At 53.8% G+C, this 25,250-nt stretch overlaps 10 protein-coding genes across 10 annotated transcripts; 4 read left to right on the top strand and 6 right to left on the bottom strand.

Annotated features, from left to right (window-relative positions):
- Positions 1 to 25: 25 nt before the first annotated feature.
- STU1 (suppressor of tub2 mutation) lies at positions 26 to 3,933 on the top strand (the record flags this gene model as incomplete). The annotated part of the gene is made up of 3 exons (XM_018274265.2): positions 26 to 780; positions 996 to 1,114; positions 1,167 to 3,933. Exons 1-3 carry the CDS (start codon positions 316 to 318, stop codon positions 3,931 to 3,933), a joined length of 3,351 nt encoding a protein of 1,116 aa, XP_018130856.1. The 5' UTR covers positions 26 to 315.
- Positions 3,934 to 4,899: 966 nt separating this feature from the next.
- VE01_04796 (uncharacterized protein) lies at positions 4,900 to 8,054 on the bottom strand. The gene has a single exon (XM_018274264.2). The coding sequence runs from the start codon at positions 7,464 to 7,466 to the stop codon at positions 5,124 to 5,126; it is 2,343 nt and encodes a 780-aa protein (XP_018130857.1). The 5' UTR covers positions 7,467 to 8,054; the 3' UTR covers positions 4,900 to 5,123.
- A 287-nt stretch (positions 8,055 to 8,341) lies between these two features.
- On the top strand, positions 8,342 to 9,190 carry VE01_04795 (uncharacterized protein; the record flags this gene model as incomplete). The annotated part of the gene is made up of 2 exons (XM_018274263.2): positions 8,342 to 8,568; positions 8,655 to 9,190. The coding sequence occupies exons 1-2, from the start codon at positions 8,454 to 8,456 to the stop codon at positions 9,188 to 9,190; spliced, it is 651 nt and encodes a 216-aa protein (XP_018130854.1). The 5' UTR covers positions 8,342 to 8,453.
- Positions 9,191 to 9,733: 543 nt separating this feature from the next.
- On the bottom strand, positions 9,734 to 10,707 carry VE01_04794 (uncharacterized protein; the record flags this gene model as incomplete). The annotated part of the gene is made up of 3 exons (XM_018274262.1): positions 9,734 to 9,769; positions 9,835 to 10,343; positions 10,623 to 10,707. The coding sequence occupies 3 exons, from the start codon at positions 10,705 to 10,707 to the stop codon at positions 9,734 to 9,736; spliced, it is 630 nt and encodes a 209-aa protein (XP_018130855.1).
- A 622-nt stretch (positions 10,708 to 11,329) lies between these two features.
- ASK1 (DASH complex subunit ask1) lies at positions 11,330 to 13,161 on the bottom strand. The gene is made up of 3 exons (XM_018274261.2): positions 13,009 to 13,161; positions 12,848 to 12,954; positions 11,330 to 12,778 (listed from the first exon to the last, which is right to left on the bottom strand). Exons 1-3 carry the CDS (start codon positions 13,097 to 13,099, stop codon positions 11,789 to 11,791), a joined length of 1,188 nt encoding a protein of 395 aa, XP_018130860.1. The 5' UTR covers positions 13,100 to 13,161; the 3' UTR covers positions 11,330 to 11,788.
- A 287-nt stretch (positions 13,162 to 13,448) lies between these two features.
- VE01_04792 (uncharacterized protein) lies at positions 13,449 to 15,900 on the top strand. Its single transcript, XM_018274260.2, has 3 exons — positions 13,449 to 13,617; positions 13,676 to 14,474; positions 14,545 to 15,900. Exons 2-3 carry the CDS (start codon positions 14,124 to 14,126, stop codon positions 15,547 to 15,549), a joined length of 1,356 nt encoding a protein of 451 aa, XP_018130861.1. The 5' UTR covers positions 13,449 to 13,617; positions 13,676 to 14,123; the 3' UTR covers positions 15,550 to 15,900.
- A 347-nt stretch (positions 15,901 to 16,247) lies between these two features.
- On the bottom strand, positions 16,248 to 17,888 carry VE01_04791 (uncharacterized protein; the record flags this gene model as incomplete). The annotated part of the gene is made up of 3 exons (XM_018274259.2): positions 17,235 to 17,888; positions 16,778 to 17,182; positions 16,248 to 16,712 (listed from the first exon to the last, which is right to left on the bottom strand). The coding sequence occupies exons 1-3, from the start codon at positions 17,382 to 17,384 to the stop codon at positions 16,248 to 16,250; spliced, it is 1,020 nt and encodes a 339-aa protein (XP_018130858.1). The 5' UTR covers positions 17,385 to 17,888.
- A 121-nt stretch (positions 17,889 to 18,009) lies between these two features.
- Positions 18,010 to 19,028, top strand: VE01_04790 (uncharacterized protein). Its single transcript, XM_018274258.2, has 2 exons — positions 18,010 to 18,209; positions 18,347 to 19,028. Exons 1-2 carry the CDS (start codon positions 18,117 to 18,119, stop codon positions 18,863 to 18,865), a joined length of 612 nt encoding a protein of 203 aa, XP_018130859.2. The 5' UTR covers positions 18,010 to 18,116; the 3' UTR covers positions 18,866 to 19,028.
- On the bottom strand, positions 18,853 to 20,408 carry KRR1 (ribosomal RNA assembly protein krr1). Its single transcript, XM_018274257.2, has 2 exons — positions 20,327 to 20,408; positions 18,853 to 20,241 (listed from the first exon to the last, which is right to left on the bottom strand). Exons 1-2 carry the CDS (start codon positions 20,384 to 20,386, stop codon positions 19,138 to 19,140), a joined length of 1,164 nt encoding a protein of 387 aa, XP_018130762.1. The 5' UTR covers positions 20,387 to 20,408; the 3' UTR covers positions 18,853 to 19,137.
- Positions 20,409 to 22,351: 1,943 nt separating this feature from the next.
- On the bottom strand, positions 22,352 to 24,386 carry VE01_04788 (uncharacterized protein; the record flags this gene model as incomplete). Its single annotated transcript, XM_018274256.1, has 13 exons — positions 22,352 to 22,537; positions 22,587 to 22,613; positions 22,655 to 22,737; positions 22,798 to 22,878; positions 22,943 to 23,101; positions 23,155 to 23,220; positions 23,279 to 23,341; positions 23,397 to 23,449; positions 23,503 to 23,522; positions 23,739 to 23,804; positions 23,963 to 24,124; positions 24,191 to 24,317; positions 24,376 to 24,386. 13 exons carry the CDS (start codon positions 24,384 to 24,386, stop codon positions 22,352 to 22,354), a joined length of 1,104 nt encoding a protein of 367 aa, XP_018130761.1.
- Between the last annotated feature and the right edge of the window lie 864 nt (positions 24,387 to 25,250).

Raw genomic sequence — 25,250 nt, 5'->3', positions numbered from 1 at the left:
TAAATCCGCCCAGTACCGAAACTAAACCAACTCTGCGCGTCTGTGTGTAAACAACGACAACGACACAGCGACGGGGATATATCGGATAGAAACAATCGACAACGACGACGACGATAGTACAGCGACGACAAGGTGATACTGTTGATATATACTACCTACCAAAGGAAGAGGCACACATGCCCTTGAAAACGCAACACACGCAATAACACCTACTCTGGCTACGGCCCCTTATCACCACCCACCCACCACTACAAGCAGCTGCCACACCACACCACACCACCACAAGGAGCAGCACACACGCACACGACCACCACGATGGGCGAGAAACTCACCGATGTAGCGGCGCAAGCCCTACTCACCCTCCTCCGCAGCGACTCCTCCGTCGACTCCAAAGTCGCCTCCCTCACCACCGCAAAATCATCCATAAAACAACACAACCTCCCCGACGCCTGCGTCCCCCCCCTCTTCGAATCCGCGCGTCTCGCCATGGTCTCGCAGCACACCGCCCTCGTCAACGCCGGCTTCACGACGCTGAACCACCTGCTCACGCGCATGACGAGGCAGGAACCGAGAGCGATTGTGAGGGAGACGAAAGCGACGTTGCCGCTTGTGCTGGAGAGGGTTGGGGATGCGAGGGAGAAGTATAGGGGGTTGGCGGGGTTGTGTTTGACTGCGTTTTGGAGGGTGGCGGGGCCGGAGGTGGAGAGGGGGGTTAGGGAGGGGGTGTTGGGGGGGAGGAGTGGGAGAGCGAAGGAGGGAGGGATGGGGTGGATTGTGCAGGTGGGTTTATTTTTTATTTTTGTCTTTTTGGGCTTTTTGTTTTTGGTGTTATTTTTCTTCGCTGTTTTGGGGGGTGATGGGGTGAGAGGGAGGGTTGGGGAAGGTTGGCTTTTCTTTGGGGGTGTTAAGGAGGTCACAGGATTTCGTGCTCGCTGAATAGGTCACAGCGGAGATTTTGGGACAGCGGATTTTGAAGACACAGCTGACACATACAGATGCACGAGGAGTACGGACTACAGTTCAGATCGTTTGTGCCCAGTCTCATGGAGCTCCTCGAAGATGCAGATGGCATGGTTAGAGATTGTGCCAGGAACACAGTCATTGAGCTGTTCCAGTACGTATTGCCCACCCGACTCACTCACAGCCCAACCACTAACAAGCCAAAGAAACGCACCCAACGCAGCAAAATCCGACCTCAAGAAACAACTCAAAGCATTCAACGTCCGCACCACCATTGTCTCCGCCATCACCAGCCAACTCAGCCCCACCGGCGCAGACCCCGACCCAATCGACCAACACACCGCAAGCCCCAACCTCCGCTCCCACCACTCCGAGAGCACCACTTCCGCCTCCTCCACCACCGCCCGCCCCGTGACCCCCGTCATCGAGCAGCGCGTGCTCGAGCACGTGGAACCCGCCTACGTCAACACAGTGCGCGAGCTGGAAGACACCCTGCGCGACATGCACCCCTTCTTCGAGGGCAAGGAGTCGGAGCACAACTGGCTAAAGCGCGAGCAGAGCTGCTCGAAGCTTCGGAAGCTGAATGCCGGGAACGCACCTGCGGATTTCCACGACGCGTGGCTGGTGGGTGTTAAGGGGCTGCTGGATGGGATTTTGAAGTCGGTGAATTCGCTGCGCACGAGCTTGTCGAAGGAGGGGTGTGCGGTGGTGCAGGAGATTGCGAGGACGGCGGGGCCGGGGCTGGATCCGATGGTGGAGATTTTGTTGCAGAATCTGATTAAGCTCTGTGGTGGGACGAAGAAGATCGCGTCGCAGGCGGGTGATGCGACGGTGGATATCATCATCCTTCACGTATCATACAACCAGCGCATCCTCCAGCACGTCTGGCTCGCATGCCAGGACAAGAATGTGCAGCCGCGCACCTACGCAGCGGGATGGCTGAAGACACTGCTCAAGAAACTCGCGAACCACAAGAGCACAATCGAGCACGCCGGCGGCCTCGACATCGTCGAGAAGTGCGTCAAGAAGGGCCTCGCGGACCCCAATCCCGGCGTCCGCGAGAAGATGCGCGGAACCTTCTGGCCGTTTGCGCAGATGTGGCCCGCTAAGGCAGAGGCAGTAATGTCAGCCCTCGAGCCCGCACAACTCAAGCTCCTCCAAAACGACCCGGGTAACCCCAACTCCCCCAAGAAAACCAACCCCGTCGCCCGCCCCGGCCTCGCCATGTCAAAGAGCACCGGCCCGCCGAAACCATCATTGAGAGAGGCACTCCTCGCGCAGAAGAAGGCTGCAATGGCAGCTAAGACTCTCCCAACCCGCCCAGGCTCAGCAATGTCCTCCTTCTCCCCAATGCGCACCGCGAGCGCACAGTCGAATTCCTCGACCGCCACTGCGCAGCCGGGACGCTCGCGGCCGGAGAGCACAACGACGAGCCATGGTGGACTATCAGTTGCGCCGATGCGACCGACTAAGTTCCGACCCAAGGAGCCGCCGCGACCTGCTACTGCGGGGCCGTATTCGGTGAGGCAGGGCCCTGCTGGCGCTACTGCGACGCCGTCGACGACGAGGCCGGCGGTGAGGACGCCGAGCGCGGCGACGGTGTCACCGAAGCGGAGTGCGGTGCCGAGACCGAATACGAGTCATTCTAGTCATGCGAGCCAGTCGTCTAATGCGAGTCCTATACGGGAGAAGGTGAGTGTAGCTCGCGAGGCCAACGTTGCTAGGGAGGAAATGGTGGTGAGGGAGAGCCCTCGTGTTGCTAGGGAGGAAATGGTAGCAGCGCGTGAGAGCCCTCGTGTTTCCAGGGAGGAAGCGCTGATGGCACGGGAGAGCCCTCGTCCGAGGCCGCAACAGCAGACGCAGACGCAGACGCGTGATTACATGTCCAGCCCCTCAAAAGCAGACGAGGATTTCACAATGGTAATCCCAACCCTCACCAGTCTCCCCTTCTCCTCCTCCGCACCGCCTCCAGCCAGCCCACCACCTCCAACACAGCAAAAGGAACCCGCTCCCCGCCTCGCCACGCCCGCCAAATCGGTAAAGGTCTACGAAGACCCCTTCTCCTCCGCCGGCGACGACGAGACCACACCCCGTCCCCCGCTCCCCGCTACGGTACTGGAAGAAGTCTCCGTGAACGAGGAGACTTTCTCGCTTCCACCTCCGCCATCGCCGCCTAAGGCGTCGACGAATGGACTTCTTGCGTCGCCGGAGAGGGCGAAGAAGGATGTGCGGTTGTTGGATAGCGGGATCGCGAAGGTTAAGGCGCAGTCTCTTGACGTCCACGGGTTCAGGAAACTGCAATCCCTCATCCGCGACTCCAGCCGCGACATCTGGGGCCCTGCTACCCCCGGTGGTGAGGGGAGATTCGACGCCTTGCTGAGCGGGCTATTCACATACCTCGCCGGCCCCGCCACCGCCCTGGCACCAGAGAAGGTTCAGGATGTCAAGGCGCAGATCCTAGCTACTATCCGCGCGATGCTGAGGAAGGATCGTGATGCGTTCGCGGCGAGGGGGGAGGAGGGGATCGCGGCGCTTCTGGCTGCTAGGGCGAGGTATGAAGGGCGCGCGCATATCGTTGCGGGGCTTGAGGTGCTTGCTCAGGAGCTGGTGGGGTTGGGTGACGCGGATTCGGTTGCTGGGACTGTGGTGCGGAGACTTGAAGGGGAGGAGATGGGGGTGGAGGGGTGCCGAACTCTCAGTATGGGATTACGGATGTTAACTGGTCTTCTCGAGGGACCAGGGGGTTACGTGCCTGGTGAGGATAGGGCGGCGGAGATGGGACGTCTGGCAGGGAGGTGTCTGGAGAGCGGGAATAGTGGGGTTAGAATGGATGGGGTGGGGATGTGTGTGGCGCTGCATAGGGGGGTGGGGGAGGGGAGGTTCTGGGAGGTTATGGGGGGGGTGGGGGGGGATGGGAAGAGTTTGATTACTTATTATATTGTTAAGAGGCAGAGGGAGGCGGGGGGGGTGTAGGTTAGGGGGAAAAAGTTTGGGGGAAAAGGCGGGGGGGGAGGAAAAGTAGAAGGGGGTGGTGGGTGTTTTTGTTTTGTTTTTTTGTGGGTTGGTTGGTGATGTTTTCTTGTTCGATTGGGAGAGAGGGAGAGTAAGATATGTTATGTGATAGTGTTTTTTGTAATGTATGATAATATACCTTTCTAACTCAAACCATCGAGACCGACGTCAGCAAACACAATGCGCTAGGATATTGTGATGTAAACATCCACGGCGCAGAAGGCAGAAGGTAGAAGCCCTTGCTCTTGCTCTTGTGGAAATATATGTGTGTTGAGGGTGGTGGTAGCAGAGTTAGTCGGTAGTGAGAATGCAATCGACAGCGAATTAATTTAGGCGGCGGCAGTGAGAACGCAGTCGACAACAAAATGAAATACACCCCTCTCCCCAGCGAGAAAAACGGGTCATGGCAATCGGCAAACACCCTCATTGCCGCGCTCGATGAAACGTGGTATAGTCTTTCTGGCGCTGCTTCGGGATCGCAGTGGAGATTTAGCTTCGTGGGGAAAGAAGACGGGTTTGGAACACTTGGGGCGTATTGGGGAAATTGGGCTTTCGCGGATGAGGCGGGAAGGGGTGGGGTGCTGGTTGGGGCTGTGGAGGCTGGTTCTTACTGGTTGGTTGGTTGAAGGGGGTACTGGGTGTAGGCGGTGGGATGGTGCGTGGGAGGGGGTTAATTGAGTGTGTTGGGGTGTGGTATGGTGGGTTTGGGTGATGTGAGAAAGGGGGATGGGTTCTACTGATAATGGAAGTTGAAAAATTAAAACTGTCTCGTATCGATTTTGTGCTTAGGAAAGAGCATAGTGGAGGGGGAGAGGGTCGGTTGTGGTGGATGAAGGGGTTTGAGATGGGCGTGTGGAGTGATGGGTGGTGGTGAGGGTATTTATCATCATCATCTGCATCATCATCTGCATCGGAGGGTTTAATTTATTTCCTTCAAACAATTTCTATTCACCCCCCTCCCCGTGAGTGAGAGGGGTCTGGCTATCTGTTTATATATCAAACTAAGTAAATGGTATCTAATCTTGCAATTCAATCCCTCCCATCCCCCAAATTCAATTCAATCCACTCCAACTCCAAATACTCCAACAGCTATTCCCTCCCTTGTGCGGATAGGTAGGTAGATAAGTACGTCCAGCGCCACTCCATCACTATCATCTCCCCTCATCCACCCCCCCATCTCCCCTCCCAACACCCAACCCCCTCAACTTCAAAGCCAACAAACCCTCCGCAACCTGTCGTCCCTGTAGGAGAGGGGTGGCAAATGCGTTTCCGCCGTAGCCAATATCACCCTTACACAGCTTATCATACGTCTCCCCACCACCGCCGTTGGTGGTGCTACTCGCACCCCACTCGCCGGACCCATTCCCATCCTGCGTGGGCGGTCTAGAGGGGACGCCAGATCGGCTGGTTCCGGTATCAGATGACGCAGCTGCATCGCTGCGTTTGTAGAGCGAGAAGGGAATAGGTTCGATAGGCGTCGTACTCCTCCCCTCGCCATCATATGGATACGCCCCCCCTGTCTGGGCAATCCCATCCATCGCTTCGAAATCCCCCCCTCTCAGTCCCGTAAGAGGAAACCCCGAGCTCCTCCGTCGAAACGCCTTCTCGCTCGCCGGGCTAATCGCGCTGGGGTTGGGATTGGTGTCGCGAACGGGTTTATAGCTCGTGAATCGCGGTTCAGGGAACTGCAACTCATTCCGTAACTTCTCTTTACCGTCCGGGACGCGGTTGGCGAAGACGACGCGGATGGATTTATACAGGTAAAACCGTCCGCGCGCGGGACTGCAGATGTGGAGGTGGATTAGGTAGCGGAGGGTTGCGCGATCATTCTGCTCCGGCTGCTGCTGCGTCGTCGACGAGGCGGACGTGGTAGTAGGGGGGATATCCATAATCGGCCCCGCAGAGTAACTTCTCTGCCTTATAAAAGTCTTAGTCCCCGGTTCCATCCCCTCGAGGTCGTAGGGGACGAGAAATAGCTTCACGGCTGTCTTGTTGGGGTTCTTGATTATGATCTGGAGTTGTCCCTTTTCGGGAATGCGGTAGCATCCACCTGGTGGGGCCCGGGGGGAGGTGGAGCGGCGTTTTTGTTTTTGGAGACGCCTCTTCTCTAGCTCCGGGGTTTGGTCTTGGGGTGAGGGGGGCTCTGGGCCGTCGGAAACTCGGGGTCGGAGTTTGGAGTGGCGGGTTCGCTTGGTGCTGTGGTTTTCTGAGGGTGGTGCGGCTGGGAGACCGTTTTCGAGGTCGATCTGGCCCACGTAGGGACTTGGTCCGTCTTCAGATGCTGTATGTCTGACATGGGCTGTGGTCGCATAGCTATAAAACACTGCTGGAAACGGTAGAGCCACATGAGGCGGGCATTTCAAACTCGGCTTGCACTTGCCTAATCCCAGTACCCCGATCTGTGCTACGAAATCCAGCGGTTTAGAGGGGGTGGTGGACATTCTGCCTCTGAGAATGCTCTCCTCGTATGATCCGACCATTGATGCGTGGTGGAGTGGGGAATCCGAGGCAAGTGATGGTCGTCGAGAGTGGCGGAACGCTGGCGTCTGGGGGGAAGACGTCGGTTGTGACATGCCCGTATTCAAGGCCAGTGACCTCCTCGGTTGGTGGGCTTGGTAGGCGTAGCTCGCATCTCTGCGTTGGAAGGGTAGTTGGTAATCGGAGACTGCACTGGATGGTGTTACCGGCGTGGAGGAATAGGGCTGGAACGTATGGCGCCGGCGATTTCTTATAAAATCCGCCTCGATATCCATGGAGTCCCCCAGAGGGGAGAATTCCACCTCGTCGTTGGTCTGGGAATGCACTAGAGGGCTCGTTGGGGGTATGTATGCGAAGCTCGATGAGTAGGATGATGAAAGTGAGACGGCCCTTGACCTGGATACGAAGTCGACGTCGGCGCGAGAGGAAGAGTGGAACCGGTCATGTCGGAAGGGTATAAAGTCTCTCGGTGGCGAAGTGCAAAGCCATGGTCGCGGGGGACTTGCAGCACGAATGCGATCGATGTCTAGCTCCGAATTCAAGTCCCGTTTGGGCTCTGCTCTCTCCTCCCTAAAGTTTCCCGAGTGTAGTGCAGACAATGGCCTCTCGATCGACAACCCGGCCTGCAGGTTCTCAGTCTCGTCCAGTCTAGGTGAGATTGGAGACGACTTGATCTCTGCCGGCGGCAAGAGCGGTGTCGTACGTCTCGCACCAGGCGTTTCCAGTCTCTTCGGGGACCAGATAGGACTCTCGCCTCTCTTCAACCTCTCCATCAGCTCCTGCCTGTCCGAGACACAGCTCGAGGCATCGTGGGAGCTCGTCCCTGCCTCATCCTCGGCAGTTGGTGCAGCATCGTCTGGGGAATCTGGTACCAGGCCCTCGCAGAGGTCTGTCCGGATACTCTCCTCCGAGGGCTCCCTCCTCAATTCTCGGTATCTGGGTCCGGGGAAGGTAAATGTCGGTCGGTTGGGCGGTGTGGACGCAGCATGGCCGTCCGGGTCCTGGAAGTAGGGCATGCTGTGAGCATCGATACTCTGGTGGTAGGTACTCTTGCTCGATTTTTTTTGGGGGGGGGTTTATAATATATTATTTATCATGGCGAAGAGTGTGCGTTTCGCAGTGGAAGTTGGTTCTTTCCCAGCTTTGCCGGTGGGAATGGCGGGGTTCTTCTCGAGGTCGGGACTGGGCGGGAAGTAGGTCGTGGCGAGTGCTTTTCTTGGGAGTTTGTTGCAGTTCTTGTAGTCAAAGAGGTACTGGGGCACAGCGGCTGTGACTCGATGAGGTATTTGTGACGGACGGTTCATGCAAAATGCCGAGAGGAGAGGAACAAGAGGCGCAGATCGACGTGGGATACTTGCTACTTTGAGTACGTCAAAGGTGGAGTAGCAAGGTCACAGGTGCGTCGGATAGACGGTGGATAGGTGGATAAGAGGCGGATAAGAGGGAAGGAAGGTGGGATAAAGGAAGGATAATTTTGGCGTGCGAGGTGGAAGATGTAAGATGTGATATGGGTATAAGTAATAAATAAAGGCAAATAGAGGCAAATAAGGAAAATAAAAGCAAATAAAAGCAAATATTGTAGATTTCTAGGTGATCTCTTCTATGAATATGAACCCTCAAAGTAGATAGAGTGAGTAATGTAATGGTGGAGTAATCCAGTCCTTAGTCTGAAGCATGACCTCCTCCCTCCAAGGATCCAAGGATACCTGCAGCACCACGTAAGTACTTGCATCCCCCCACGTTACTCACCGTAACTTAAGTACCCACTATGCAGTAACAAGTACTCTGACCGCCACTACTGCCCACAACCCCACTCTACAACGATTAGCACTAACAAAAGTAGTGTTTGCTCTGTTTGCTCTTTTTTCCACCACGACAATTTTGTGCTCCAGATACAACGATAAGGAAATATTTCCATACTCGAGTATTTCCACCACCAGATCAGCCATAGACTCAGCACAACTATACTACCACGAGCTACTGTAGTGTATATCTCACACACCATGGCTCCCAAACGAGACAGAGAAGATGACGCCCAAGTCCCACACGTCAAGAAGGTCCGCGGCGGCTTCAAAGTTGGTCCAGACAACCTCCCCGATGGCACATGGCGCAGGAAAGGTAGCCACATTCCCTCCTCTCTCTCTCATACACCCCTCCAATCCCATACTCCAGCCATCATAACACAAACTAACACCCCCCCGCAGTCATCAAAATAAAAAAAGACCTCATCCACAACGCCAAAGTCAAGAAATCCTACGCAAAAGTCAAAGCCCGCACCTCCCCCCCTCCCGTCCCCGCAGCCCCCGACGCATCAACAATCGTCATCCAAGCCCCCGAGGAGCCAGTCGCCCCTACCCCCGCCGCTGAGGAACCAAAGCAAGAGCAGGACCAGGAACTCCACCCCTCCCGCCAGGCAATGCTAGATGCCCCCGACGCACCCCCCGCCGCGGCATCCGTACCGCGCTTCTCGGGCCCCAAGATAGACGGAAAGTCGCGCGGTGCGAAGAGGCCGGGGTATTTTGATAAGGCGAAGGCGGAAGCTGATGCGAAGAAGAAGGAGGCGGAGGAGAGGAGGGCGGAGTTTGAGAGGAGGGATAGGGAACGCAAAGGGAAGGTGGAGGAGAGGGAGAGGCATAGACGGGCGATGGCGAAGGCGAGGACGGGGGGGAGGAATGGGCAGAGGAAGTTGGGGAGGGAGAGTGTGGTGCTTTTGGATAAGGTTAGGAGGATGGTTGGGTAGGGTGGTGGTGATGGTGGGGTGGTGGAAGGGTTGAAGGGGGAAGGGGGAAGGGGGGGTTATGATATCCATGAGAGCGTGTTATGGCTTGGCTGTATTTTTGTTGGGGTGTTTGATATGAGAAATTGTATTGACTGTGTTCATTGCTTTGGCTGGGTTGGTGATGTGCGAGAATGAGTTTGGGAGGCCAACAACGCTGACGACCGGCTCGGTAGTTTTTGGACGCCGACTACAGGTAGGTGCACTCTCATTCTTTTATGCACCTTGCAGCATCACAGCTTTGGAGGCCTGACCGGGAATTCTTTCCAATCGCTGCAGTGACTTTGGACGTCGAATTACGTCGACTACAGGTAGGTGTACTCATTACTTCTACATTATTGAAGGTTCACGTTGTATTCTTCACTCGGGGGCCAAAAGGCACAAATTAATGACAGAGGCACCCCTTTCTTTCATAAAACTATACACCAAGATATCAGCCACCTCACCTTCATCTCTCCACCCCCCCAACGACCTTCCATGCCCCTCCTTCCCTTCTCCCTTAACCACCTACACATCCGCCGTCTTCCCAAAATAAAAATGAATCTACACACACAAATTAGCCCCGTCCCCTCACCCCTCACCCCTTCCCCAGGATCCCAAAAACGCACCGTCTGATCCACACACCCCTCCGGCGTCCCCTCCCCCACCTCCCCCAGATTAACAAACACCTCCCCCCCACAAACCAGCCACGCTGATTCATTCGGTCTCGGCACCGCTAAATTCCTCCACATAAGCGTATCACCCGTATACAAAAACCCTCCATAATTAACCGCCTCGGTCTCGAAAGTGATTGCCAGTCTACCCGGTGCGGGGCCGATGACCTCGGGATGCACGACAGCGTAGAGGGCGGGAGAGGGGCGGGGGGGGATGAGGACGATGCGGCCGTAGACGAAGAAGAATTGTGCGGCTGTTGAGGCGTCGCCTAGCACCGCTGCCCCGGCCGCGTTGGGGGAAGAGGATTGCAGGTATTTGTGGAAATACGGCTCCTCTACCGCGCGGATCCAGAGGTTGTTGGGGGTTAGTGTTGCGGCGGGGGGGAGGGTGGATGTTGCTGGGCTATCGCCGCTCAAGGTTGGGGTGGGACCGGGGAAGGAGGAGGGGACGCATTGGTAGATCCCTTTTTTTTCAGTGTCAGATAGATAGATAGACAGCGACTACCTACAGCGCCGCGGGAATGGGAAAGGGGGGGGGGCCGTACACTCGCTATGGTTTGAATGGGTTAGCTTGGTGTGCTTCACTGTAGGAGCTCACGGGAGGGGGGATGGGAGTTTACTTCAGGATAACACATTTCAACCCGCTAGCACAGGTCGTTGGACCAGCCCAGGCTGTTCCGCCACCTTTGAGGTTGTTAGTCTCGGGTTTCTCTGGTAAGGAAGGAAGGGGGGGAGGGGATGACATTGGCTATAAGCTCCTTGCTGGGCGTCCACCACCATCGCTGCTGCTGCGACGGCCAGGAAGGCGAGGGTGGAGGGGGCGCGCATTGTGAATTGGTTTGGGGGCGAAAGATGAAGTATGAGAAATAGGAAGGAATGAGTTAAACGAGAGGGGGGAATAAGTAAAGTTGTAAGAGCGCGGGGGAGTGAGGATATGAAATATATACCCCCCTTCGACCCCATCCCCATTCATTCATCCACCCATCCATACAACCCCCAATCCGGCCCGCAGCACCCCTCACCAATATATCCCCCAATCAATAAACCATCCCATCATCTGACCCAAGCCATTGGGGGCGCCGTCGAGCTTACATGCAGCTATGGCGTGAATGTGTGGATGTTTAAAGTGTGGGGAAATAGGCTGTAAGCCTGGGAAATGTGTCAGGGGTGTTGTTGTGGTCGGTCTGTGGCCTGTGGTGTCGGGAGGGGGGGGCCGGATCGACAAATCCTCCGGCATCCCTGAGCTCCCCCGCAAAAAACGGTGGCTGCCGAGAAGTAAGACCGGGGAAGCTTGGGGGGGGGGGGGTAGTATGTGGAGTGAAGAGACTTAAGGGGGGGGGATATAAGGGTATATGACGAAGGAGTATAGCGATTCAGGGTGGTTTTCATGATACTAGTAGGGTTGCATGTGGACTACGCACGGTACGGATGTCATGACTGTATGTGGTGTATGGAATATCCTCCAGGAATGGGTGTATTCGTATCTATCTAAGCGCTTCAAGGCAAGAGACTGGTGGGTATATGTGGTTCCTGGATGAAGAGGGGGTTGGGGACTGTTGGCGGGAGATGAGCTCGCTTTCTATTGCGTGGCTCGTGGATCAGTGTATTGGAGCACGCCTGGGAAGGTTGCTGGGTGTTTGGTGCAGCGGCTGGTGTTGCTGTAGGCAGGTATCGGGGGTGGTTCAGTGTGCGTAGATAGCTTCGTGGGTGCTGTGTGGTGTCTAGTTTGGACTCTTGGCAGCTTCGTGCCTCAACTGGTGACCTGGAATGACTAGCAGTTTTTCCCGAGGGCTGTTCGTATTATGGCCGTGCTGTCTGCCAAATTTTATCTCAACGGGCATAACCGAACATCGTAGAGGCTCATTGGAAACGGACCCGCAGTTCCCCCCCAAAACCAAACATCAACCCCTCAAAAGCTATCATCCAACAAATTATGACTCGGCTTGATCATACTCGGACTATCCTCCTCATCATACCCCCCCGCCCCAGCCGTCATCAGCAAATCCTCCACAATCCGCTTACTCGCCTCCCTCGCCGGCGTCTGCAACACCCTATTCGGCGGGATCGCAAACTGAATCGTCTTCGGCGGACTCATTCCCAGAGTCTTATACACATCCTCCGCATCCTCACTATCGCTATCCCACGTAATCTCATCTGTGATCCCAATATCCCTCGTACTCTTCCCCCGCGCAGGAGTCTGCACGCTCACACCCGGCGTGCGCGGCGCGGCGTTAGGGCGGATCTGAGGCTGGCGGATGGGGGAGCTGAAGATCTCATGGTGGAGTTGCGGGGCCTGGATGGGGGAGGATGAGGAGGGGGAGGCGAGGTCGCGCCAGGAGGGTTTTGATGCAGCAGCTTTGGCTTGTTTCTGCGCCGTGTGGGGCGTGGCTTGGAGGCGGTAGTTCTTGTCCATTACACGGTGCAGGAGCGGGTCTTGGGCGCGTTTGGTGGAGGCGAGGTGGGAGGTTGGTTCGAAGGGGGAGGAGAGGGGGGTCATTGACATGCGGGGGAGGCGTTGTTCGGTTCCGGGGGTTGTGGGGGGGAGGGGGGTGTCGTCGTCGTATTCTTCTTCTTTGGCTTTGCCTCCCTTCATCTCCCGTTTCAGCGCTTCGTATGGGGAGCCGTAGTCGGCGAATTTTCCGCCGGTAGCGGTTCGTGATGGCGGGGCGCGGGGGGTGCTGCCGCTGATGTCGCCGTTGTCGAGGAGGGACTCGTCATCGTGGCCGTAGCCGTGGTGGGTTGTGTCTACGGGCAGGGAATCGTCTTCCTGGAGCGAGGCACCGTAGGTGCTGTTGCCATGTGAATACGAGACAGCTGTGTCCTCTTCCTCTTCCTGTTGTAATTCCTCGTAACCAGACAGAGAGACATTGGCGCTGGCCTCGAAGAACTGTTTCCAGAACTGTGAAATGTTAGTAGGTGTTCAAGAAGATACCCCTCCTTCCTCGTGGGGTGGGGGGGTCAATCAAACCTTTGAGCCGTCCCACACAGCCTCGGAGTGCTTGCCGTATTGCTCGACGATGGGGAGGATACTCGTAGTCACAATTCGGTGTGCGCGGCTGAAATTGTGGTCGATTTCTGTATGTATATAAGCTTTATGCCGCAGGTCAATTCAGGGTCGCGGGCACTGACCTTGGAGGGTTAGTGTTATTGTTTGCTCCAGCTTCTCGAGCTCCTCGGTGAGGGTCAAGTTCCTCTGCTGGGAGGTGGATGAGCGAGACATTATGAGGGGTATAGACGGCGGCAATGCACTATTATAGAGGTTGTCTTCGTGGTTGTCGCAATAGGCCGAATCGAGACGTTGACTACCAAAGCACAATACCGCCGCAAGTGGGGGTAGGTTGTGGCGGTCGTGGCGGTCGCGACGCGATCCTTACATAAGCCAAATATAAAGCGTTGGAGTTGGGCCTCATCTTATCACTCATGCTTCGGCAGACTTCGAGCCACAAACTTCACCGAGGCCAAACATGGTATACTCAATTGTGCAATATCACAATGCCATCTCCGGATAATAACGTCCCAGGTATCTTATTTACTTCATGGCATATAATATGGAGTATTCAGTATATCTATCTCTATCTCTATCTCTATCTATCCGTTCCATGCTGTATTGTACAATTGTGCAATACTTCACCATAGCCTTCTGCCGACATACCGTGTGCCCAGCTTCCTTCCTCCCTTCTCTTACACATAACTCGCCAGAATTACGATGTGCAATCACCAACACAACATGGCATCTCCGTAAGCCTGCAACATCGAGGTCCCAAAAGCTGTTGCCTGCTAACTAACCAACTGCTAGCCTATCCCTGTGCGGGCCATGCACACGCTTTCCACGGTCCCATTCTGCGGCTGTATGGGTAATCCTCCCAATGGGGCTACATTGCTTCAGCCAAGACGATACCAAGATGATACTGATGATAGAAATGGCCCTGGTGCTAGTTCAGTGCTGGTTCGATGCTGGTTTGATGCAGCATTATTCACACCTATCGCCGCCATCCACGGTATTATTAGACGGTAGGATCAATTTCAATGGTAGGTCTACGAGCCTGAATGCCCTGGCTGAATAACTAAGGAAAGGGGTGATATTATGAGAAGACTACCTAAGACTACCTAGTCTTCTCATACTATCACCCCCTTCCTTCGTCCCTTTCTTGCGCCAGATTCACGTCTTGGCATATTCTACTTCTCTATTTCTCAAATATGCCTCACTTTCTCAAAAATCCTGTTGACACCTCTCATCCGCCCTGATGACATCTCCATTGAGGATGTTTGGGAGATTCACCCCCGTTTTCTACATCTTCATCCCCTTAGTCGCCATCACCACACTCTACACTGTCCTCTTTCGGCTCGATCGGCCCCCACGCTCTCATAATCTATCCTTATTTCCTCTCCCGAGCAGCTCGGGTTCTCTCTCTGCCTCCTCATTCCCAGCTCTCCGCAATCTCTGCAACGAAACAGAATGGACGGAAGGCCTCTGGCTCCAATGCCACAATAATGTCGGGCCATCCAAGACCTCGATGCGGGGCGGCCTCAGCAATCTACGGAACAGGATGCAGACCTGCGTACGCCTTGCCATCTCCGCTGGCGCCGGTGTCATTGTAATCCCCGCCTCTCCTAGCCTCCATGGCCACGGCCGGCGTTTCGCGCAGCATTATTGATACCCTCTAGATCCCCACATTCGCTACACGCAGCGATACCGACCTGATGGAATATATTACAGAAGAATGCCCTGAAGGTCTCTTTGACACCAAACTCTACCAGCAGTCTCTCTCCGCCGCCTGTCCCCAGCTGAACATCCGCGCCTGCAAAGACACGAAAGGCCTCGACACCACCGTCGATGCGAAGTTCCGGAAATACCTCGAGCCTAGCCATTCCAACGACACATTCCGCGCGCTCATCGACGACACAATCGCTAAGAGCGAGGTCGTTAGTACGCGCGCGGAAATCAGTAAGGATAGGCCGGTGCGGATCTTGTATGGGGATCCGTATCTGGCGTGGAACTACACTGCGGCGGGTGAGACGGAGGTGAAGAAGGAGTTGTTCAGGGCGCTGAGGTATAATGATAAGTTATCCCAGCTCGGCGGGCGGGTTTTTGATGCGCTGAGGGAGACGGTTAGTGGGCCGGTTGTGGCGGTGCATTTAAGGGGGGAGAAGGATTGGCCGAATAGTTTTGGGGAGTTGGGTACGCAGATCGACCTTTATACTCAGGCGCTGCTGGAACTGCGCAATAACACGCTGGGCGGCAATGATACTGCGACGATCAAGGATGTCTATGTCAGTTGTGGAAACCCCGACGCGATTCGAAAGTTTGAGAAGAGGTTGGAGCCGTTAGGATATATCGTCCACGATAAAACGAGTCTACTCAGCAAGCACACCAAAATCCTGGATAAGATCGAAAGGCTGAGGTTCGACGAGAAGGCGATTACGGAGTACGATAGTCTGGTGTCGGCGGATTACTTCATGGGGATCCTGACGAGTAGTTTGTCGGCTATAGTGGCGTATGCGAGGACGGTGGATGGGGATGGGGATTACTTTGAGGAATATATACATCCGAATACGACAAGGGGGAATTTCGTGGATAGGGTGTTTCCGGATTCGCCGTCTGTGAGGGGGGATGGGAAGACGAAGCTTATGGTTCTTACCGGGGCCGATATCATGGACTGTTTTCCGTGAGGTGGTGGGGTGCGGTTTTTTGTATATCAAATATGGTGGTTCTACGATGGCGCCGTGCGTGTTGGAGATGAAGATGATACCCGTAGAGTGGCTGAGGGTATGGGGCCCAGGTTTTAATAAACCCACTCCTCCCTCACGGAGTCCCTTTAGAGATGGCCTACTAAGTTCAGTTGAGGCAGGAACGCCATCTAGCACATCGCTCACAGGTCATCTTGCCATACTAGTCTTGCCATCACGATTCAGGGGCTGGATAAAAGTATGGATTTGTTGATGAGCTAGAGAACGGCATTATTACACTTGGGATGGCGCATGCCATGTAATGTATATACTTGTATTGATAATACAATAGAGACATATATCAACAGCAAGTTAGTGGCATAGTTGGAATCTTCCACTATTTGTTGTCCTCTTATAAAATTCCATTATATTTTTGGCTTCATAAAATAAAAATATATCGTCAACAATATACAAATAAAAATAATGCAACCCCAATAATTATTTGCGACGTCACAGCTAGAAATGCATAGGTTGAATATGGACGGAGGCATAGCATTTTAGTACTGGGTTCTGAATATTTACATTGAACATCCAACTATATACTCTCTCCAAACTTCAGTCCTTCCCCCCCTTCTTATCTCCACCCCCTTCTCTCCCCCCCACCCACCTCTCTCTCCACCCTTTTCACGCCCACGTCCCCTCTACAAACACTGCGAATACCACTCATTCGACACCTTACACGTGCTCCCCGCCGCACAAACTGTCGGCCCCGTCCACCCATTCCCACCACACTGCCCCCACTTTGGCGCGGTCGCCACATTCGTCTGCGTGGGCGGCGCGCTCGTCGTCGCAGCCGCGCTCGTCGTCGACTTCATCGTCGTCGCGACCGTGCTCGTCGGGACAACGACAACGCTGCTGCTGGAGGGGTTAGTCACGACGCCACCGGGGCCGGCGACGGAGGTGGTCAAAGTGCCAGACTCGATGTACACGCCGCTGAAGTAGAAGTCCTCGTTGCTGTCTGGGTAGCCGTCACGGGGGAGCTCGAGGACGCCGAGGTGCCAGTCGGCGCCGTTGGAGGAGGTGGAGCTGGAGACGGCGGCGTGGGCGAGGGTTAGGGCTGCGGAGCCGGTGGAGTGCCAGAAGGCTACTGTGTTGGCGGAGAAGTCCTGGGTGGGTGTCAGGGGTTGCTATGGGCTTGGGGAAAAAAGGGGAAGGGGGGTGGGGGGCTTACAATCTCATAAGCAACGTTGTGCCAGACGCCAGCATCCCAGACGACATCCCACTGGGACGTTCCTCCAACCTCCCATCTCAGCGCTGGATCGCTCGTCCCCGCCGCGCCACTAATCCACCCCGACTTCAGCTCCGTGAAATGGCTCTCGAAGAAGCAGATCTGGTGCTCGCGGTTCAAGCTCGGGGCGTTAGTGGCGCTGCGCATGATGCTGAAATGGTAGAAGACCTTCCCGCTGTTGATGGCCGCGGTGGTCTGCGGGATCAACTCGGTGCGGCGCATGTTCTGCCCGTTCCAGTAGGCGGTGCTGGTTAGGCTTATTTTGGCGCCCTGCGTGGAGCCGCTGTCGGCGGGGTTCTTGTAGCTGGGCGAGAGGTTGACGTAGTCGGTGACGGCGCCGGAGCCGTGCTGGGGGGGTGTGTGAGTGGTGGGATTGGGGAAGGGGGGAAGGGGGGCTTACGATGTAGTATTGGTAGGGACCGACTTGGTTGGACCAGGACCATTTGTTCAGGTCGGCACTGGAGGTGAAGTCGTTCATGCGGCCATCCCAGAGGATGGTGCCTGCCAGGGCAGACCCGACTGAGGCGAGGATCGAAAGAGCCTTGAGCATCTTGACGAATAACAGAGAGCAGCAGCAATAGATGAGAAGACAGGAGAATGGAGACGAGAGAGAGCAAAAAAAAAAGAACGGTCAAGAAGGGACGCAGGCTGGGCTTTAAACTAAGCACTGGACCAAGACGGGAATGAGATGATCACTTCCTTACCGTATGCCAATCTATTTAGACAACAGGGCCATGACCCCGGAGCTGGCCTGATTGAATCAGATGATGGTGATCTGTTTCGCTGGCGGCAATTTGAGCCGGCCGTCTCATATATAAACATGGTGCCTGAATGGCCGCCCTTGAAGATCTGGGGGGTCCCTCATGATCTGGAGTACTATGGGGGGGATAGTTGCGGGCATAGCACTATAAGCTATATATCGTTTTGTTTAGTATAGGGGCAGTGGATATATGAGTGGGAGTTGTCGCCAGCGCTACTGCAGCATATAAAGTGGTAAAGAAGGGTATGGGCACCAACGACTGGATGTTAGGAGCGGAGAAAGCTGTTCCGGAAGTTAAGACTACTTTGATGCCGGGGATATATGATTGTCCAGAAGGTATATGGTAAGCGAATAGGTGGAGGTCCTTCCCGCGGGCCGGCACTTGGGTATTTTAGCCTGGTAACGCCTGGGGAAGCCACTCCCGACGTTCCTGCCGCTCTTCAAGCTCAAGGTCACGTCACTCAACTATACAGTACTCGAGTACAACGAAAACGGGGACAACAAAGCTGGGCAGGATTATACATGAGATATATGACTTCTAAACTATTTCGACGCGTCATGTCCTCCGGGAATGGCAAGCCCATATTCTTTGGCCCATTCGAGGTCACAGACCAGGTACAGATCAACTTTATCCTCCCCTATCACGTGATTTATATATACCACCCCACGTTGCTTGTCCAGTTCCTGAGCAACATATAGGGGGGAGAATACACTCAAAAACAAGAAAGAGTCTATAGCTAACCACTCCCCAGGTCTTCTACACAACCCCCCTCTCCTTCGCCCTCGTGAACATCAAGCCTCTCCTCCCCGGCCACGTCCTCGTCTCCCCCCACCGCTCCGTCCCACGACTCACGGACCTCACCCCCCCCGAAGTAAACGATCTCTTCCTGACCGTGCAACGCGTGCAGCGCATGATCGCATTAATGCACTTCCCGTCCCCCAGCACCCCCGAAGAGGGCGGGTTCAACATCGCGATCCAGGACGGCGTGGAGGCGGGCCAGAGCGTGCCGCATGTGCATTGCCATATCATCCCGAGGTTGAGGGGGGATGGGAAGGGAGATGGGATTTATGATGAGATGGCGGGGGAGGGGGGGAATGTGGGGGGGCATTTGTGGGATAGGGAGGTGGTGGGGAGGCCGGTGCCGGGGGGGAGGTTTCCGAGGATTGAGGATGAGATGAGGGAGGCGAGGAGTACGGAGGTGATGAGGGCGGAGGCGGCGGAGTTTAGGGAGAGGATGAAGGAGTTGGATGAGAGTGAGGCGGAGGTTTGAGGGTTGTGTGTGGGTTAGGGGATAAGGGGGTTTGTGTGACGATCATTGTATAGTATAGTAAGGTTTGACGGGTGTGGAATGGGATATGCATAATCATCCTTGAGGGTAATAAATACACAGTCTGGTACTGCTTGGCTCACTACCATACACACCAACTCATCCCATCTCCTCCAGTCCTAGGGCATGATATCTGAAAACATAAAACGCCTTTCCACGAAATGCTAGCCATGATACTCCATCGCCAAAATGACAGTCGCTCCCAGCGATGCAACCTATTCCTCGTCTGCTGCCACTGACTTTCGCTTTTTCTTCTTCTCTTTCGGCTTCTCCTCCTCCTCCTCTCCCTCAACATCCTTTGACTTCTTCTTCTTCTTCTTTGGCTTCTCCTCTTCCTCCTCTCCCTCCTCCTCAGCAGCCTTTGCCTTCTTCTTCTTCTTCTTCTCCTTCGGCTTCTCCTCATCTTCCTCTCCCTCAGCCTTCCTCTTCCTCTTCTTCTCCTTCTTCTCACCATCCTCATCCGGCGCCTCGAATTCCTTCTCCCTCTTCGCCAGCTTCTCAATCTTCTTCTCCTTCTGCCTCTCCAAGCGATCCTCCTGCACCGCCCTCTCCTTGGCTGACTTATTAAGGAAATACTCTCCACTTTCGATCTGCAAATCGACCTTGCTCTTCTCCTGCGGTGGCGGGAACGGCGTCCTGACCTTCTTCGACTTATCCGTAACCTTCAGCGGCACACGTCTCTTGCTCAAGTTGCGCTTCTTGAAATGCGGCAAGAAGCGGTCCCAGCTCTCGCCCGCTAGCTCCGGATCCTTCGCTAACTCGCGCTTGATCATGAGCTCTTTGATGTGGTAGATGGGGTGGATATTCGACATGCAGTCTTCGATGATGCGGCGCAGCTCTTTCAGACCCTTGTATGGGCCCATGGCCGAGACGGTGTTTCCTTGGACGAGGATGTAGCACTCTGTGAGGAGCTCCAGCGCTTTGAGGGTGGAGCCATTGGGGCCGAGGATACGCTGGCGACGCTTCACGAAGCGCTCCTTGTTGCGAACCAGGTTGCGGATCTTGATGATGTCGGATGCGACGCCATCTTCGAGGATCTTGACTGCTTGTGGTGCGGGCACCGAGCGGGCTAGGAGCTTGATGAGGTCGCGGGCGTTGAGGATGGAGGCGGGGTCGTAGGTCTTTCGGGTGGTCTTGACGGTCATGGAACCCTCAACGAGATCGAGCGTGCATGCGATGCCGAACTTCTCGAGACTCCTTGTGATGAGGGGCCAGGCCTCGCGGAGGTAGACTTCTCTGTATTTGGGGAAGAGAGTGGCGAATGTCGACTCTTCTGTGAATGTGCCCCCCACATTGTCTTCTGGTTTGAAAGCCTCAATCTGCGATATGGTTAGCAAAGCGCTGATTGAGCGGGGTGTATTGCTGTAGGTGGAACAAGGAATTGAATAAAGGGATAGAACTAACCTTCCACTTGTCAATGTCATCCGTGTCCCATGGCTTCTCTTTCTTGTGAGTGGAAGGCATCTTGGGCGATTTTATTCTGGCGTGAACAATGTTGCGCAGACGAGGCTGGCAGAAGTTTGAGTATGAAGAATTTCTAGATGCACAAATTGCCACTAAAACCACCGTAGTTATCGGTGATCTATAAATTTACGGGACAACACAAATGCCAAAGACGCAATAAGTATTATTTGGCTGGTACAGATCAGATATTCGGTAGTAAATACATGGATTTATAATTCGCAATAGTTAATATTGATAGTGGTGATAATGAGTGAAATCAAAATCCAGGATTGGACAGTATATACATTTGTAGCGCTGTGTAGATATATTTCCTTACTGGACCATACAAGTCAAACGTTCTCTGCTCTGACCTCTTTCTCCCCTTGCGAAAATAAAAGTGGACGGGGCTAATGATTGGGATGTGATACTAAGCCGCAAAGCAAGGAACTGTTCTATATTTTCGACAGTTCAAACTTCACATTGTTGCAGGGCTATGTTGTAGCTATTTTTTGTATTATAACGCTGTCAGGGGCAAGAAGGGATAATAAATGTCATGTGACCAGATCCTTATGCGGGCTTTAAGGTTTGGGAGCGGGAACTAATTCCAAATCGGGCCTCCGGGGACCCGGGATTGAGATTCCCATCGCCTGAATCGACATGGTCATTGCTCTAAACTTAGTACAAAGTGTCCAAGAAGGAAATGAGCGTATCGAGTCGCGGCTGCAAGGCATATTTTATGGGTTCTGCAGATATCGAGACGGCGCGGGTAGCTGAGAAATATGATGTGTTTGCTTTTTGCCCCGGAGCCCCTTTTTTATTCCAAAAGCCGAACGCGCTCGTTGTGCGCAGGAAGGAGAAGGGAAACTGTGATGTGTGATTCTGGTACCATAGTCGTACAGTTCTGGCAATAGAATGCCCTCAGTCGTCGCGCCAGGACATCCCTAAACTGTATAAATATATCATTAACCCGTAATATACCATGTAAACGTCATACTCCCCATTTTGAGTCGCTGATTCTGCTCTTATGACCGCGTTTGCCCACCCAAACACTTTACGCGCGCGGCGCGTAAGTGAGCTCTCCGACAGCTTGGTAGCGAAGGGAAACCTAGCTCCATCCGGGTAGAGGTGTGTGATGTGTTTAAGGTATCTCAAGAGGCTGTAATAATACTATAATCTTCTCTTCAATCTCTCGTAAACTTCCTGCTATCGTCCACCTCAATGTTGTCCAGAATATGACGTTTCTGCTTCGCGAGGGCGTCATCATAGCCGGCGACGACTGTGCTCCTGCCTCACACAAGACGATTCTGCGCCGATAGGGGTAGAACATGCCTTGGCGATGTGAGAGGGACTGTTTATACCTACATCCAATCGCTGCTGGAATTCTCTACCCCTCTGACACGCATTTGTGATGATAGAGGCGCTCTTCGCGGCGTTCTCATCGGCTTGGTTATCATAAACGTCATCACTACCTTCTCCTGGGTGTTGTCAGGCAGCAAACCTGCCCAACTATGCTCAGAGCCAGACAGCCTATCAATTATCCATCCACAATAGCCCTCACGGAGAGATTGGAGACACGAACTGACCTATGAAGGCAAAGCTTCTTCATTGGGAGTGACACGTCAATCGTGGAGGCAGCTTTGCTACTCTGTACTCTCACGGAGTCCAAGGTCTTCAACGTCACCATGGGCTTCACGGAACTCGGTAGATCAGGAATCTCTGTTATTATCCTGTGGGATGGCGAAGAAGAGTCTCGCAAGAAAGAAGCAAGCAAAATTGATACTTTGAAAGCCACGACGAGCATTCACGGACGCGCCTGCCTACTCTCCAATGGGCTCGGTGTAACAGATCCAATGGACAAGCATCAGTCGTCTGTTCCTGCCAACCCAATCGAAATTGGTATGTAGGTTCTAGATTGTAACACCAGGATATATTTACTAATATTACCAAGCGCTCTTTCCCCAAACGACGATATCCAAAGCGTCCCGCTTATGGCGATCCCCCACTCGACAACAACTCGTATACATACTTCAGTAACATGCTACTTTTGCCCAAGTGGAACGCATCCCAGTATGCATTGCGGCATTCTGCAAGAGACGCGTTGTACCGCCGTACACCTCTGCTCGACGCCAAAGCTATCTTGACTGAGGCGGCTTTCGACCGATGCAAACATATCTTGCGGGAATTGTCAGCCATATACTACGAACACGGGCATTGTACTTACAGTGGAAAATACGCCTGCGAACCCCCACTGGATTAGAAATGCTGCCAACTGTTGGTAATGCCACTTACCTTGAATGCTGGATTATTCGCTTCATTTCGGGCATGGGCTATCAGAAGCTGAGCATCATTCGGTGCCATTCCGAGCCTCTCAGCTGTTTGGATTGTATTAGAGACAGATTCTGTCAATCAACAATGCCAGCAGAGTAACATACTCAACGGGTATATTGCTAGAGATGAGAGAAAGCTCTGAACGTTGTCTCTGTTTTCAGTGCCGATCCTTCGTTCTCGTTCGTCTTGGTTGATTATCCCAGTCAGTGCCTGACGACTATTTGCATTGCTGGCCGAAGTTCAACTCACCATCGGACCATGCGCAGGTGGGCAAAGGTATCATTCTATGGTCGATGTCTACGAACCCGGCGGTCCGCATTGCATTGGCTAGGTGCAGAGGCATTCGGAGATCCTTGAGGCCTTCCATGCTTTGGAACATTCGTGTGCTCCACTGTCGAAGGCCATGTTCTGCCATATAATCAACATCTCAGCCAGTTTATTTCGAGACTTCAACAGCATACCATCGGTCAACGTGCCGTTGTACGACTGAACCTGGTAATAGACTTCGACCATTTGGCACCATCCACCTGTGGAGCGCATAAATCAACAACTATCAATCAATCCTTCGAAGGGTTTGTTTCGCACCTGGTCTTGTAACGCGGAATAGGTCTCGGAGGTATGTGGTCCATCGCGCTGCGTTGATGCCACCTGTTTGGATCCATTAGCTTCGGGCTTTGGACATGACAGGATGGTTCATCATCACCTGCTACGAGCTGGGAATGGACTATGTCGAATGAGTTTCGAGCAAAAGTGAATCTGGAACTATCGTCAGGTTATAGTCTCGATCAAAGGTCCTGGGTCCAACTAACCTTCGGTTGAGGTCATCGACCTAGGTATCAAGCTCATCAGCATGTGTTGTCCATCAGCTGTGCGGATCACCAAAGACGAGTTATGGACGCCGTTTCCCACATTGCTCGACCTTTGGCTGTGGGATTGTAACCCGCAGTGTGGTGGCAAGGCTCAGGTTGCGAAATTGGAATATCAAGGGCAAGCAGCGACCGAGAACGCTGAAAAGAGGGGTACTATTTGATGCGTCGAAACATACCTGGAGATGGAGATTGACAGGTATTTCATCTGGCTGCATGTGGCTGCTTATGTCGACACCATAGACCTAAAATGGTTGGAGGAAAGTCAGCTCATTGATCGTTCAGGCATGGTTATAGTCATCGTATTTGCATTGCTCCTTGTCGCTCCTTGTCGCTTGCGCGGAGGACCATTCGCTGTGTCTGATTCAGGAGTATCGCTGTTGCAAGATGAACGTCTACAAACCTCGCAGCGCGGATACTGCTCAGCTACGTCGACAGCCCATGACGCAGATCCATGTCCACAGTCGAGGATTCTTCTTGGGTTATTGATGGGCGGAAATACGAGTCGTTCGTCGAAGACGATGGAAAGAAGCCTGTGCTGGCGCGTCAGGCGCTCAATCTCGTCCTACCGCAAGTTAGCGACAACCTTAGGGTATCAGGAGGCCCCTGCTGGAGGCATGTCGATTATCACCTCGTCAATAGGCGAGAGATATATTGAATTCTCTACGGAATGCTGTTGGAACTCCCTGTTATGGTATGTGACCGTTTCCAGATAGCGGGGGTCAACTTCGGTGGTGCCTTCATCATGCTCACGAGAACTTATCCGACGTCAACTCCGCACATATTAATGCGGATGGACTTAAATCGGTGGCTTACCTGGACGACATCTTGGGAGGAGTACTATGTTTCCGACCGTTTGTCAGACTCTGACCGATTTGCTGGGACGATGGCTTGTACTTTTTTAAACCTTGGTTGTCGTTGATGTGTTGGACTTCTCCTGCCAGCCTTCATAGGAAGCCCAACTACTGTACACCAACCGGGACTAATTATCACACTGTTGGAATTATTATTGAGCTGTTGGAAAGGCTGACATGGTTGCTGATGAGCGACATGCCCAACCCAATAGAATTGCTTACAAAAAGCTAAGATATGCGGAGATATACCGACAACGGACTTTGGCTAATCATACAGACGATGGCGGAGTGTTCAACTTGGTGTTAATCAGTTGCCGCTAAGGTTACACGGCGTCTCTCAACTGGATATCATGCCTCCCGGGATTTTGGTGTATTTCTCCCACAGGAATTTTGGAACTACAGTACGTCGAAGTGGGCCGGTTGGCTGAAGCGAATGGAATATAGGATAGGCTGTTTTGGACCGTCTAGGGCCAGAAACACGCTTGATAGCCACGTTGGACAGGACGATGGCGCACCGTTAAGTAATCTGCTCCTTGGGGCCGAGAAGTTAACTAGGGGCAGACGAGCCGTGTGAGCGTGGCGGGCACTCAATAGGGCGAAAACTTCGCTCCGTTTCCAAAGGAAGCAGCCTACACCCGTTACTAGCCTTGTACGTTACCACTGTACCACTTGCCTTGGCTGACCCGACATCCCGCCGTCTTAAACATCAAGGGAAAATCTACGCTTGCATGGTTGTGCTACCCAGGCAAGCGCCCTGTGTGAAATATTTGATACCGGTAATTCGGTACAGCACACCAAGTTCGACCCGCCAAATCAGGTCTGACCCGATTACCTTGC

This window comes from Pseudogymnoascus verrucosus, assembly GCF_001662655.1.
Source record: "Pseudogymnoascus verrucosus strain UAMH 10579 unplaced genomic scaffold scaffold_19, whole genome shotgun sequence".
In the NCBI taxonomy this organism is placed as follows: Eukaryota; Fungi; Ascomycota; class Leotiomycetes; order Thelebolales; family Thelebolaceae; genus Pseudogymnoascus; species Pseudogymnoascus verrucosus.
This window is presented reverse-complemented; position numbering and strand designations above follow the sequence as displayed.